This window comes from Pollicipes pollicipes, unplaced genomic scaffold (assembly GCF_011947565.3).
Source record: "Pollicipes pollicipes isolate AB1234 unplaced genomic scaffold, Ppol_2.1 Scaffold_1600;HRSCAF=1878_pilon_pilon_pilon, whole genome shotgun sequence".
NCBI classification, from domain to species: Eukaryota; Metazoa; Arthropoda; class Thecostraca; order Pollicipedomorpha; family Pollicipedidae; genus Pollicipes; species Pollicipes pollicipes.
The window spans coordinates 15,888,194-15,901,768 of record NW_023595962.1 but is presented as its reverse complement, the minus strand read 5'-3'; the positions used below and the strand labels follow the sequence as shown (position 1 = coordinate 15,901,768).

The 13,575-nt window shown below is 53.1% G+C and overlaps 1 protein-coding gene across 2 annotated transcripts; it reads left to right on the top strand.

The window, feature by feature from the left end:
• The first annotated feature begins 3,341 nt into the window (after positions 1–3,341).
• Positions 3,342–12,683, top strand: LOC119089857 (dachshund homolog 1). 2 transcript variants are annotated; one of them, XM_037212676.1, is made up of 4 exons: positions 3,342–3,445; positions 3,853–3,902; positions 8,579–9,055; positions 11,381–12,683. In XM_037212676.1, the coding sequence occupies exons 3-4, from the start codon at positions 8,588–8,590 to the stop codon at positions 11,498–11,500; spliced, it is 588 nt and encodes a 195-aa protein (XP_037068571.1). In that variant the 5' UTR covers positions 3,342–3,445; positions 3,853–3,902; positions 8,579–8,587; the 3' UTR covers positions 11,501–12,683. The 2 variants fall into 2 exon arrangements, with proteins under 2 accessions (XP_037068571.1, XP_037068563.1); XM_037212668.1 differs by lacking the exon at positions 3,853–3,902.
• Positions 12,684–13,575: the final 892 nt, after the last annotated feature.

Genomic DNA, 13,575 nt, shown 5'->3' with positions numbered 1-13,575 from the left:
GACTGGAGAGGAGCTTGATCGAAACCGCCGTGTCGTGTCGTAAACTGCCGTGTCGTGTTGTAAAAACTACGCCATTCCGTTCGACTACACAGGAATTTCCAGGGTGCTGGATTCCAGGTACGCCGGGCGAGATGCCTGCTTAGCATGCGTTCCGAACCGAACAATTGTAAACATTGCCACAGACACACCTTGACTTCTTTGCAGTTACGGAACGATTCCAAGTACCCTCGTTCTGCACAATGCCTTCAACTGTTCCATAACCTAACCATTGGCCAGTGCTCCATTCTGAAATTGCCCCATAACATGAACATAGTGTCGCTCCACCGAAAACGCTCGCAGGTCCAACGGCGAACGTCACGCGACGGTACTAGTCATCCACATTATCGTGCCTCACTTCAAATCCTTCAATACCTGCTACGGCAAGATCATACCGTTTGTAATTTATTCGCTCAGGGCGTGATCACGTGGCGATGAGACTATATTGACCTCCATATATTTGTTATTATTATATTTGTGATATATTACTGTTAATACATTAATATATAACATATATAATTATCAATACATTTTTCCAGGGGCACCGACCCACTGGATAGGTCGGTGCCCCTGCAGTGACTGACAGCCTGTCGTCGGTGAAGCCCCACGTTAGGTGGTGCCGCCTGGTGGCTTTCCACCATATCTGATCAGTTCATCGGCCGCTGTGGTAAAACACACGCTCGTGACGGGGGCACCACATCCGCACCGATTTCGAAACGCTGAATCGATTCGACCTCACGCACGAGCAAAAGTCATGCTATTTAGGCGCACCCGCCCAGGAAACTACTTAAAGCTCGCCGCATCGTTTCGGATATTTACACAATGGCTCCGGTGGGACTACGGAAAAGCCGGGTGGTTCTCCATTACGCTGCGTCAGTGGGCGTTCGCCGCACGCCGCCTGTTTGGCACTGGCAAACTCGCGGTCGGCACTGATCCGTGAATCACGTAGGTGAGAAGAGCTGACCGCGGCTCAACGTGTAATCACGTGTGTCACGGGACATGATTGCTAGCTAAATGAGCAGTCACATGAGTCACGAAATAGTGGTGGCTTGATGGAGTGGCGGAAGTAGAGAATCAGGAGTTCAAAACAGCTTTCGGAATCGACAAAATCCAGGCGACAGTGTTATTTGCACAACGAGCTGGGCGGCGGAGCCAACTCAAAATGAATGCGGCTAAACCCCTTTTACATGCGATCTACGGCTTCTCCACGGATGTAGCCCACCTTTCCTGCGGAGCTGGCGTGGTGGCCCAAACAAAGCTAGGTAAGTCCCTTCATAGAATTAACCCACCTTTCCTGCGGAGCTGGTGTGGTCGCCTGTTCAAAGCTGGATGAGTCCCTACATAAAATTGGCGCACCTTTCCTGCGGAGATGGTGTGGTCGTTCGTACAACGCTGGTTAAGTCCCTACATGGAATTAAACCACCTTTCCTGCGGAGCTGGTTTGGTCACCTGTACGAAGCTGGATAAGTCCCTCATAGAATTAACCCACCTTTCATGCGGAGATGGTGTGGTCGCCTGTACAAAGCTGGATGAGTCCCTACATAAAATTGGCCCACCTTTCCTGCGGAGCTGTCGTGGTCGCCTGTACAAAGTTGGATACGTCCCTTCATAGAGTTAACCTACCTTTCCTGCGGAGCTGTCGTGGTCGCCCAAACAAGGCTGAATAAGTCCCTCCAACTGAAAAGGAAAATATACGCCTGAACCATGGTTCGGGGGTGACGTAAGTCTGGTAACGTAACAGCCATGCCGTGCACCAAAACCAACCCAGCCTCTGTGTGATGCCAAGGCAGATCACGCCGTGTTTAATATCGACATAGTCATTATCACCGCATACGCCGCTATCAACACGATTTCTTTGGTATGGCCAGTATGTACGCATACTCGCATGATGCTTCTAGTTTTCGGGCCAGAGGGATCGGTGCGCAGGCTTGAATTTAAGCACCTCCCGTGAGGATCTTGATTCTGTTAAGCAATTTTCCCTGCCGAGCAGCCATTGTTGTCTGACCAAACCATGCGGACCTCCCGAGAGAGTCGACTTGACCAAAGCCTGTGCTGGCTGTATTTCCTCAGGTCACGTTGATTGCATTTCACGGGATCTGTCCCAGCCCTGACGGCGCACTGTGTCCCAGCCCTGACGGCGCACTGTGTCCCAGCCCGGACGGCGCACTGTGTCCCAGCCCTGACGGCGCACTGTGTCCCAGCCCTGACGGCGCACTGTGTCCCAGCCCTGACGGCGCACTGTGTCCCAGCCCTGACGGCGCACTGTGTCCTAGCCCTGACGGCGCACTGTGTCCCAGCCCTGACGGCGCACTGTGTCCTAGCCCTGACGGCGCACCGTGTCCCAGCCCTGACGGCGCACTGTGTCCCAGCCCTGACGGCGCACTGTGTCCCAGCCCTGACGGCGCACTGTGTCCCACTGACGGCGCACTGTGTCCCAGCCCTGACGGCGCACTGTGTCCCAGCCCTGACGGCGCGCTGTGTCCCAGCCCTGACGGCGCACTGTGTCCCAGCCCTGACGGCGCACTGTGTCCCAGCCCTGACGGCGCACTGTGTCCCAGCCCTGACGGCGCACTGTGTCCCAGCCCTGACGGCGCACCGTGTCCCAGCCCTCCGCTACTCACGGTTCATGGTGCTTGATGGCGGCATGCAAACAGGAGCGATCCAAGATTTTTGCCTTGGCTCCGCCTCTGCGCCGGGTAAGAGCTCTACTTTCACCCAACTATTCAGACGGACACGCACTGAAGCCACGCCGCCTCTCAGTAGCATGGACCTGACGCCGCCCCTGCACGTATTGTCATCATGATATTATGTCATGGTGTCGTGATATCATCACTCACAGCTCCGCCAGTGCCGCTTGCTCTCCCCCTTCATGCGTCTCTAGTCTTCCTGACTACGGCCCTGCGCCGTATCGCATGACTCCCACAGCTTCCGTTAGTACCACTCGCTCTTTCGCTTCCCGCATCTCCGGCTTTTGTGACTACGCCCCTGCTCTGTATGTATGGCATTACTCGCACAGCTTCTGTCAGTACCACCCACTCTCCAGCTTCCTGCCTCTCCAGCCTCCCTGACTGCGCCCCTGCACTGCATCGCATCACTCACAGGTTCCGTCAGAACCACCTACCCTCCCTCCTCCCGCCTCCCCAGTCGGCCTCCCTGACTCCGCCCCTGCGCCGCCAGGTTTCTGTGTCGTCTCCTCACCGCTCTGTCTGCCGGTCGCACCGTAGTAGGTGCAGGGGCGGCACGGAGATCGGACGGGGCGCCGCTGGACCGGAGGCTCGCTCGTGTACCGGAGCTGCGCCCCGCCCTGCTGACGTCATCAGGGTCACCGGGTCACCTGCGACTTCCGTGGTGCGCTGCGTTTGTCGTTTGTCTGTCGCTGTCGGCTGACGTTTCGACTGAACACTCACAGGTGAGATGGGGCTCTTCGGCGCTCGAGTTCCGTCGCCTTAATCATCATGCATTTGTTACGGATCGCTCCGCGGGCCCGGCGTGATGCATTTCATTTGAGTCCATGGGCTACATGTCGCACGATGAGACCGGACAAGCGGCAATAATGCAACACAGCAGGAACGTAACCACAGGTGGCACTAAACGGTGTAAGATTTTGATGCATTGGAAAAAAAAACCTGAATGGCGATCTCCTTGGGGGCAGGAGCTCGGTCGACACTGCGTCGGGATGGTGTTCTGAACTTCTCAATTTGCAAAATCAGTGTTTCGCGCCATCTTCATCGTAAGAGAATTCTGCTATTGGTGAAGACTTCTTCTGATGTTTGGATAAAGGCGTGTTGCTGATATATCAGCCCCATTATATTCCAGTCACCTGAGTTTTCTCCGAGGAATAAGGCCATTACTACTGCCTTATCTATGTGAGTAATGTTCCTCGCTGGCGCACTGAACAACTTGCGATTTGCATTGTGTATGCACTCCCTAATTTGCCTTGGTCACCCCAGTTTCTTTCCTGGCTTCCAGTTCCTTTCAACCGACACTAGCGGGGCGGTCATCACTTGAGTTTCGCTCGCGTTAATGGTGTGGAAATGCATGGAAAGTCGTCCGTCAAAGAGAAAGGCCGGATGGGTCACGACATGGACTTGGCGCTTCACATGCTGCGTCTGGACCGTCAATAAACAACAGGTTTAGGTGATGGCGTTCATCGATGGCACTCGCAAGGTCTAAACTGTCATGGGACAGGACAGGACAGGGCAAGGTCATTGCACTTCATTGTATTGCCTCACGCATAATGCTTTGCTGGACAGCAAAAACTGGAGTTAACAAGTAAACCATCCCGGCCATTTTGTGGCACAACTCACAATCCCCGCAAACCCAAATTTCTTCGGGCGAAATTATGAACGACAATTCATCCGGCAATAAACTCCTTCTGGGTTATCGTGATGAGTCAGGGGTGGGAGCAAGCCCAGCTACTGCCGTTTACAAAGTACAACGACGGGCCGTTACGCATGAGGCGTGCGGGCAACCACTGTGGCCAGCACCTTGGCCATAATGAACGGGCTTCCCTGTTTGTGCTGGGCATGCTATTTCAGAACGTTTAGATCGTGGTGCCTGCGTGCCGCTGGTTAGGGTGGCAGTGACTTAACTTGTTCCGCGATGCTATTTCTTTTGCCTGAATAATAAATTACGTTTGTGTACACGTCATTCTCTGGCACTATTTTTTTTCGTTTGCAATGGGACCACAGCAGATTTCCTAACATTGTAGATCGCGTCGAACAGAGGAAACCGACATAAGGACATGCACTTTTGCAAACGGCGCAACGTCCGTTTGATGACCAGCGTTATTCCGCCGCCTGTTCACAGCCCTCGGTCGTCACCGCTAGACGGGGAGCATGACACTGCATAAATATCGGGGCTATTGAGCGTAGGAACTGGACCGAGACTAAACCAGGTTTGCGAACGTCTTGAAGTTCGTATGCTTGCTCGGTAATCGCCTTGAATTTCACTGCGTCTGCGCCGATGTACGGCCCCAGCGGCGCCTCGCTGCGTGGCGTATCCACGAAAATAACATGGCAACGATGCCAAATTGCAATGAGGAGTCGAGCTTTGATTCAAGTCAAGAAACGTGCTAAATTTGCGTCATATGCTGGACCAGCCCCCACGCCATGTTTGAGCGCGGTAGGATGTGCTGGTCATGACATGCCAGCAGCGTACGCTCATGCTTGTCATGCAACTTTTCGTACGCACGTATATATATATATATATATATATATATATATATATATATATATATGTATATATTTGCATAGATATATGGAAACATATACATTCATATGTTGTTATGCCTCCTTGTTATTTCATACGTGACGCAGCGATCTTCCCACCGGAAATTGAGCATTACACTCGGCGGCTTTCCTCCAACCCATGTGGTGCGTGCGCGCTGGATCCGCCACCCAGAACGAATGCCTTGTGGTGTCCAAAGGCGGTCGAGCCCTTTCCCTTTCCGCGAGAATCATGGGGTTAACGACTTAGTTCGCTAACCATCACGTCTTTTTATTTCTATGTACGATTTAGGTCGAAGTCTGCAGGGTCTACTCATAGCGTCCCGTCTTCTCATTCTGCGCTACGACGCGTGCACAAACAGCAAGCGTCAGGTGCCCAGTGCCCTGTTTTGAAGCCTGTCTCGACCCCTGCCCGTCTGGGACGCGCTTTCTTCGTGTCCCGCCGCGTGTGAGACGCGTCCGGGTCAGAGCGAGGTCAGATAGGTCGCGACCTCCGGGCGCGGCGGCGCGCTGTTTTGATCGGCTGCTTGCGACGAGGCGAGGGTCAGAACGGGATTTGATTCTGTGCTGAGGCGTGACCTTGATAGCAGTTGACTGCGATGGAACCAGGGGCGTTTGCGGATATGGTCCCCCGATCCGATCCGCCCGCTCGCCGCTGCGCCCGTACGACCCGGCGCACCCACCACACATTCCTGCTGTACCACCCATTACCCACCCATTTTGATTTTTTGGGAAGTCAGTTTAGCAAATATGGCGATGTTTCCGGACTGTTCACTGCTAGCCTTGTGCGATGATTATTATGACAGCAATGGGAATGGAGCAGGTACGCTGAACGGTACGCAGGTACGGCAGGCGGTAACATCATGGATAATTCTCTAAGTGTATATTCGGAATTCCGTAACCACCTTACGCATGCCCGTACTAGCATCCTGTGCCTAACCCAGCCTATTATCCATTTCACGTTGGAACCCATGGGCTTACCCAGCCCAGAGAGCATTTAGATGAATCGGGGCAGTTACGGTACTATTAAGGTTGCGTCAAGATGTATGCGGGAGATGACTTTATACAAGCGAGAGCTTGTTCGCCTCGGCAACTGAATGCTTCGAGGTTTGATTTCAGAACTAGTTAATTTGAGTCCCATTTTACTTGGACCTTTGGACTTAGAGGACAGTGCTTGGCGCGTATTGGGCTAAGGAAGTAAACGCGTCGCACATAGAAAGAGCACTGAGATTTGTGGAGTCGTTGGAGGGCTCAGAGGTGAAACGCAACGAATCGCGTTTTTACAGCGGCTCACCACTTCATTCAGTGCGCCAAATTTTGTTTCGCTGAAACAAAAATCGCCAAATTCACGGGTGTTCTCCCCAGCAGATCACATGAGCGCAGGTCTGTGTTCAAGTTCTCAGTGGTCACAGCTGTTTAATGCAGAGCATAGAGCACCGCAGAGTTGGCCGTCTTCAGGCGTCGCAGCGTGGTCCAGTGGTCCAGCATGTTCCCGTCGTCCAGCACGGTCTAGCACGGTCCAGTACGGTCCAGTGCAGTCACCGTTCCGCGTGTCTGGCGAGCTCTGATCTGATCGCAATGCCATGCAAGTGGCGACCGGAGGCTCCGCGAAGCACGGGCCTCTCTCCCAGTCTGCGTGGCGATGAAACACTGCATATCAAGCAGGCTGCGGCGCAGCGGCGCGTCCAGCGCACTGGCCGAGGTAGGCTGGCGCGTGCAGCGGAACAGGCGGAACAGGCGACCGTGCCGGAACAGCGGAACAGCGGAACAGGCGACCGTGCCGCGGCTGGGTCAGAACGAAGCCGCGGAGTTCCCGCTAGGACGGCCGTGGCACGGCTACGTCAGGATGAAGCCGCGGATCTTCCCGCTAGGGCGGCCGTGGCGCGGCTACGTCAGAAAGAAGCCGCGGAGCTTCCCGCTAGGGCGGCCGAGGCGCGGCTACGTCAGGACGAAGCCGCAGAACTTCTCACGAGCAATGCTCAGTGTTAGAGACAACGGCACGCGGGTATTCGAGCCGTGGGTTTTCGAGCCCACTGATGCGCTAGGAAAAGTAGTATGAGAAGCCCATTGGTGATTGTAGTTCTAGTTTTGGTTGTACGGCTAAGCGTTATGCGTTGTCCATCAGAAGCGGTGAAATAGATGCCACGCGGTCCAGACAATATACATCCTAGACGAATGATCAGTCTGCCTCCCAAAAGGCATTTTGGAATTATCATGCGCCGAATTTATATTTAGATTATATTTATATTTATATTTGAATTTAGATTTTGGGTGGTGGGCGTTCAGCGACATTGGTCATACCAAAAAATAGTTTTGAGTTACACGGGATGCTTACAAACTGTTCTGGCATTTTTCGTTCGGCTATGAGCTTTCCTGTATCATGTAATAATACTGTAAAGTTTTGGCGTTGGTGCAAATCCTAAAGGGGCTTATCATGCTGTAGGAATACTTGTCATGATGGCGTTTCATTCCACATTGTTAAGACTTAGCGCAATGTCGCCTGCATCTTAGTTACTCGGGACTTGCTCTCTTCGAAAATTTGCTGTTTTGGCGTTACAGTTTTCTGCTTGTCCTGTAAAATTTAAGATTGTCTTTTTGGCATTACGGCTCGGTAAATGGTTTCGTGACTAAACAAACATTAATTTGCCGATATAGCTTTTCTACAAATCTACAGATCGACTGCTGACCTCAGTACACCAATTAGTGTAGCAGGCTGACATCCCATGGCCTTTGCAAAAATTTCGGGAGAGGAAGCCAGGGGGCATAGCTACAATTTTTTCATCGGAACCCCAGTTTATCCCGTCGGGGACGCGCGATATTTCTGTGTGACGTGAAACAGCATCGCATTCTCCCCGATTACTCATTTCTATTTTTCACCTTTAAGTTGCTGTGTGTTCAAATTGGTTTGCGCACAAATTAATGCATGTTAAAAATTTATGAGGGGACGTGAAACACGTGTCTCCGATGGTAACTACGTGATTACACCTCGGCTAACATCTATCAAAATTCCGGCACATAACACAGCCCGGCGCTATGCACACATCTTTTTGACGTTTGTGGTACGCTACGACTTGATCATAATGTGCTTATCGTGTGCTCTTGGGCGTGGCAAATGTCACTTGTCTGTATGCGCGCACTCCAAGTGCACGCGCACTGTGATCCAGGCGCGTGCTTCAGAGCTCGTTTCAAAGGCATCCCGCTCATTCCGTACCGCGCGTTCGGAGCATGTCCGCGTTACGTAAGCAGTGTTCACAAAAGCTCTTGCGATGCCTAGTGTCCGAGCCACTGTGTGTTTACGGTACTTTGCGTTCCAGCACGTCAACATGCACATCTCTCGGCTGATGGTGTGGCTGGTTGTGAGCGCCGGCCCAGCGTGCAGCTCTCCAGCCTCCGTCTCCTCCAGCTCGTCCTTTGGCTCCTCCTCTGCCTCGTCTTCCGCCTCTGGATCCGTCTCATCCGCTTCTTCCTCCGCCTCCGGGTCTGCCGCAGCCTCCGTCTCCTCTGGGTCTGGCTCAGTCTCCTCTTCTGTCTCCTCCCGGTCCGGCTCTGTCTCCTCCCGGACCGGCTCTGTCTCCTCCTCCGTGTCCTCCGGGCCGACTTTGGCCGCCGCGGACTTCGACTACAGCGACCCGACAGACTACGGCGACTACGGCGACTACGGACCGGCCAAGCCGTCGCTCTCCTTCACCATCTTCGAGGATACGCAGGCGCGTCGGCCAGAAGCGCAGCAGACTCGGCTGTCGCCCTGCACCTGGGCCGTCGTCAACTGCTGCAACAACTCCGACGCCAGGGTAAGGGCGGCAGAATGCTGGGGTCGTCGGGATTTAGGGAGAGGGACGGGAAAAGGAGAGGACACGATGTCGGATTTTTTTAGGGGTCGTGTGGCAATACGGTCGGTGCAATGGTCCTGTGTAGCATTGCAGACGGCGTCAAACGCCCGTATGATATTTCGGATGGTGCCATGCGCGCATTGGGTATTTCAGACGGTGGCATGCTCGCATGGGGGTTCTGAGCGCTACCAGGCTTACGTGGGGTATTTCGGATGGTACCGTGGTCCCATAGGTATTTCGGACGGCGTCATGCTCCCGCGCAGTGTTGTGGACGGCGCAGGAGCGCGGCGAGGAACCGGAGGGGCGGCCTCCTCAGGCCCGGATGGCTTCGTTTTTCAGCACAGAGGTCTCTCGACAGAAAGTTTAAAAACACCGGCGTGACGAAAATCCACCGAATTCCGAGCTCCTGCCTCAAAACAATCCTGGCTGCACCCGAGGCACGCTGTCAGGCTGTCACGCAGCGATGAGAAACCACCGATTCCGAGCTCCTGCCTCAAAACAATCCTGGCTGCACCCGAGGCACACTGTCACGCTGTCACGCGGTGTTGCGAGCGGTGTCGCACCGCTACGCTCTGGCGGATGTGTCGGTGTCAGTGTCACACCGCTGCGCTGGGGGGATGGGGGGGGGGGGGCGGGTCGGAGGCTCGTGTCAGATCCCAGCAGTCAAACAGGCGAGGGTGTAGGACATTGCGTGAGACTCATCAGATGACCGGTAGTTACATGCTGGCGACGCTAACCTGTGTTCGGCACGTGAGGTATTTTTAATCCCGCAGAACGCTCCCCCCCCCCCCACCCCCCCCCCCCCCTCTCTCTCTCTCTCTCTCCTCTCTCTCCTATCCTCTCTCTCTCTCTCTCTCTTCTCTCCCTCTCTCTCTCTTCCTCTCTCTCTCTCTCCTCTCTCTCTCTCTCTCTCCTTCTCTCTTCTCTCTCTCTCCTCTCTTCTCGCTCTCTTCTCTCTCTCTCTCTCTCTCTCTCTTTTCTCTCTCTCCTCTCTCTCCTCTCTCTCTCTCTCTCTCTCTCTCTCTCTCTCTCTCTCTCTCTCTCTCTCTCTCTCTTCTCTCTCTCTCTCTCTCCTCTCTTCTCTCTCTCTCTCTCTCTCTCTCCTCTCTCTCTCTCTCTCTCTCTCTCGTCTTCTCTCTCTCTCTATCTCTCTCTCTCTCTCTCTTCCTCTCTCTCTCTTCTCTCTCTCTCTCTCTTCTTCTTCTCTCTCTCTCTCTCTCTCTTTCTCTCTCTCTCTCTCTCAGTCTCTTCTCTCTCTCCTCTCTCTCTCTCTCTCTCTCTCTCTCTCTCTCTCTCTCTTCTCTCTCTCTCTCTTCTCTCTCTCTCTCTTCTCTCTCTCTCTCTCTCTCTCTCTCTCTCTCTCTCTCTTTCTCTCTCTTCTCTCTCTCTCTCTCCTTTCTCTCTTCTCTCTCTCTCCTCTCTCTCTCTCTCTCTCTCTCCTCCTCTCTCTCTCTCTCTCTCTCTCTCTCTCTCTCTCTCTCTCTCTCTCTCTCTCTCTCTCTCTATCCTGCTGATAATATACTGATTGTATCCAAATCCCGCAGCATGTTTTACTTGCCGGTACAGTTGACGAGTCATACTTTTTCCGTTCAGAGCCCTGCTTCGTAGCCTGGTCTTGCTACTGACTCTTAAACTGAATTCCTGACAAGAATCCTCAAACCGTCAAGCACTCCGCGCGAGTAGATGCTCTGGCCTAGTTCGGGGACCGACGAAAACTGGTTTGTTGGGTCTAACCTTGACGATTGTCGACCTTATTGCGTGATATTGTCATTCATTGCTGCTGTCGGTTGGCTGGATTACAGACGCGATAGTCATCTAGGGCACGAAGACTTGCACAGGAATGCGTGCGTATTTGCTGCAAGCCGTCTAGGTGCCTACGTCTTGCGCAATGTTCTACATACAGGTGTAGTCGAGTTTTTGTCACGGCCACGGTTCATTTTGTTCTATGTTTCTCGCTGCGAGAAGTGTATGTGGCAAACTACGGTCAGCTAGTGGAAAGGAACGGAAACACATTGACGATAGGGATGAAGATCTGGAGTATCTTTATTTCTAGATCGATAAGGCGCAGGATTACCGTAGTTACCATAGAGTTGAAGCTGACCATCAGTTTGATTTTGCGAAGCAAATGCCGCTAACATTGTCGATAAATTATTTGGACGGCGTGAGCGAATCACCGTAATCTGCGTAACCCAATTCACGAAGATCGACTCACCCAGTGCACTGTCTTTCGTACATAACCGCCGTCTGCCCAAAACGCATCAGTTCACAATGGCTCTCAAATTCCAGGGCAGTCGGATAGCGTGCTTCGAGCGGCAGGGCTGCAAGGGCGCCTGGTTTGAGGACCTCTGCACGCCGGAGGTGAAGCGTGGCGTATTTCGCCAGGTGTTCGGCTCTATCCAAGGGTAGTGGAGCGTGACTGTGACCTTAGGGCACTTCCGTCTGGCGCCCAAGGTTGCTCGCCGCCCGCCCTGATGGTTGGCTACTGGTGAGGCCTACGAGCGCGCGCCGGGGCCTGTAGCGACGTGCCGGGTGGTCCGACTGTTCGGGGCTGGATGGTTGTGGCACACGATAAGGTTGGCTGGTCGGCCAGCATGCCAGAGAAAACTGTGTTGCTGCGGTCTTGTTCCAGCGATGGTTAAAAGGCAGCAATAGCGTAAGGTACGTGGTTTAGTGTCAGAATAGTGAAGATGGCTTATTCCAGCCGTCGGGTCTTTGCGATGTCTGTGCAAGGTTTGGTCGATGTTATCCAGTATTACGAATTTGCTTACATTCCTCACGTTTCTCGCCATAGCTCGCGAAGCCTACAAGTAATCGCCGATGTGAAATGGCCATGCACGATGAAGTTAGACACGTAGCACATATATGTTTATGTGTATGGTCTTATCACGACGTACAGGTGAAAGTACGCAGTACGCTGCGTGCTAGTTCCCTAGAGCTGCGCAATTTTGGTAATACTTCTTTCACATTCCAAGATTTGCTAACGCATGATGAATCATTCTGGCAGGCTGGACGAGAAGCCTGCCTGTTCAATAAAGTGCTACACGTGCAGTGCAACGATGCACGGACGCAAAGAATAAGTGTTGATGGAATGCGTGATTTGCCAAGATTCATGAACCCATTCAATCGCCACATTTAGCTGCTCCGATGGACATGTTTTGATGACTACAGATGTTCTGCGCGGTACGTGAATTTGTTTGCTACGTCTTGTTCAGTCGACAAATCATAGTTGTCGACGAGCGCGGCCAAGGCACCTGGCTCAAATGCGATGATCTTTGTGGTGCAAGGCCGCCTTTTCATACGTCCTCGCTTTTACCTCTGTTTTAGTGCGGTTCGTTTGGTAGTTTTGGAAGGAGGAATGTTGGAAGATTCTCGGCACCGCTTGTCTCGTGCTTTTGCAACCGCATGAGGTCCATAAATAGGCTGATCAGACTGTTCAGAGCTAACGCCACTCCCTAAGGTACAATAAGTGGCACGGTTCTGTCAACGGCGTCCATAAGTGCGTTGAAATGTGACGTGTGAAATGTGAAATGTGAAATGAAATTTGAATGTGACCCTAAAACGTGACGTCATACGAATATACCGTTCCTGCAATGCGTTATGTGATTGAACGGAACACTTCCTAACTTATCACCTATTGTTTCCCAAGGTGCTGGAATAAGAGATGCTATCTATGGCGGAGCACATGTTAAGACGAAACTACGACAGACTCTCACTCCAAGCATCAGCGTCATACCCTCATTGTGGATAATCGTATACTTGTTATACACTGCGCAGCTCAAAATGCGGTGCGGCTGCGTGACAGGCTTATAAAAATGCAATGCCGCCAAAGGCCCAGTTGGCGTTCGGCGCGGGAATAGAGCACAGCCTCACAGAACACGTGTTCCGACCCGGTCCGGCACCAAACGCCGCACCACTCAGTGTAAGGCTTCCGTGCTCTTTCGCCTTCCCTCCAGGTGCGAGAGCCCGCACCTGGCCTGCCACACCGGGCCTTCACTGGATCCTCCGAGGCCTTTTTGGTCGGGATTTTCCATGTTCCCGGCCGTCCGTGACGTCATACCCCTCCCCATCCCCATTCAGTGATTCTGACCTCCCTCGGCCGCGAGGACACCCCCGCTGCACAGAAACGGCTCACTTCCGACGCGGGTTCGGGGCCGTGGGAGACTGTCTGGAGGTCACTGGTGTACCCCCCCCCCCCCCGCCAGGGGCGTTCGACGGACAACTTTCGACGGCCGAGCGCTTCCTACATACTAGCATTTGAAGATTCGCTGGGTGCATTACTGAATCCTTAGCAGTCAAATCATGCGCGTGTGTAATGAATGCTTCTACTGCTCAGGCCGAGCAGGTTGCAGTGGACACCTCCTGAGACAATGCCAAACAAGGTACGTTATGAAGTGAAACACAACTTTAGAGCTTCCAAGTAATGGGACAATACTCTACAGAATCAGCATGACTCAATTCCAAGGTTTGTGGGGTTTCCAAGT

What these genes read in the sequence shown, in the direction of transcription:
- LOC119089857 (XM_037212668.1), top strand. Translation starts at nt 8,588, where the DNA reads ATGCACATCTCTCGGCTGATGGTGTGGCTGGTTGTGAGCGCCGGCCCA. An exon ending in GCAACAACTCCGACGCCAGG is followed by an intron (nt 9,056 to 11,380) that starts GTAAGGGCGGCA and finishes CTCAAATTCCAG; the next exon opens with GGCAGTCGGATAGCGTGCTT.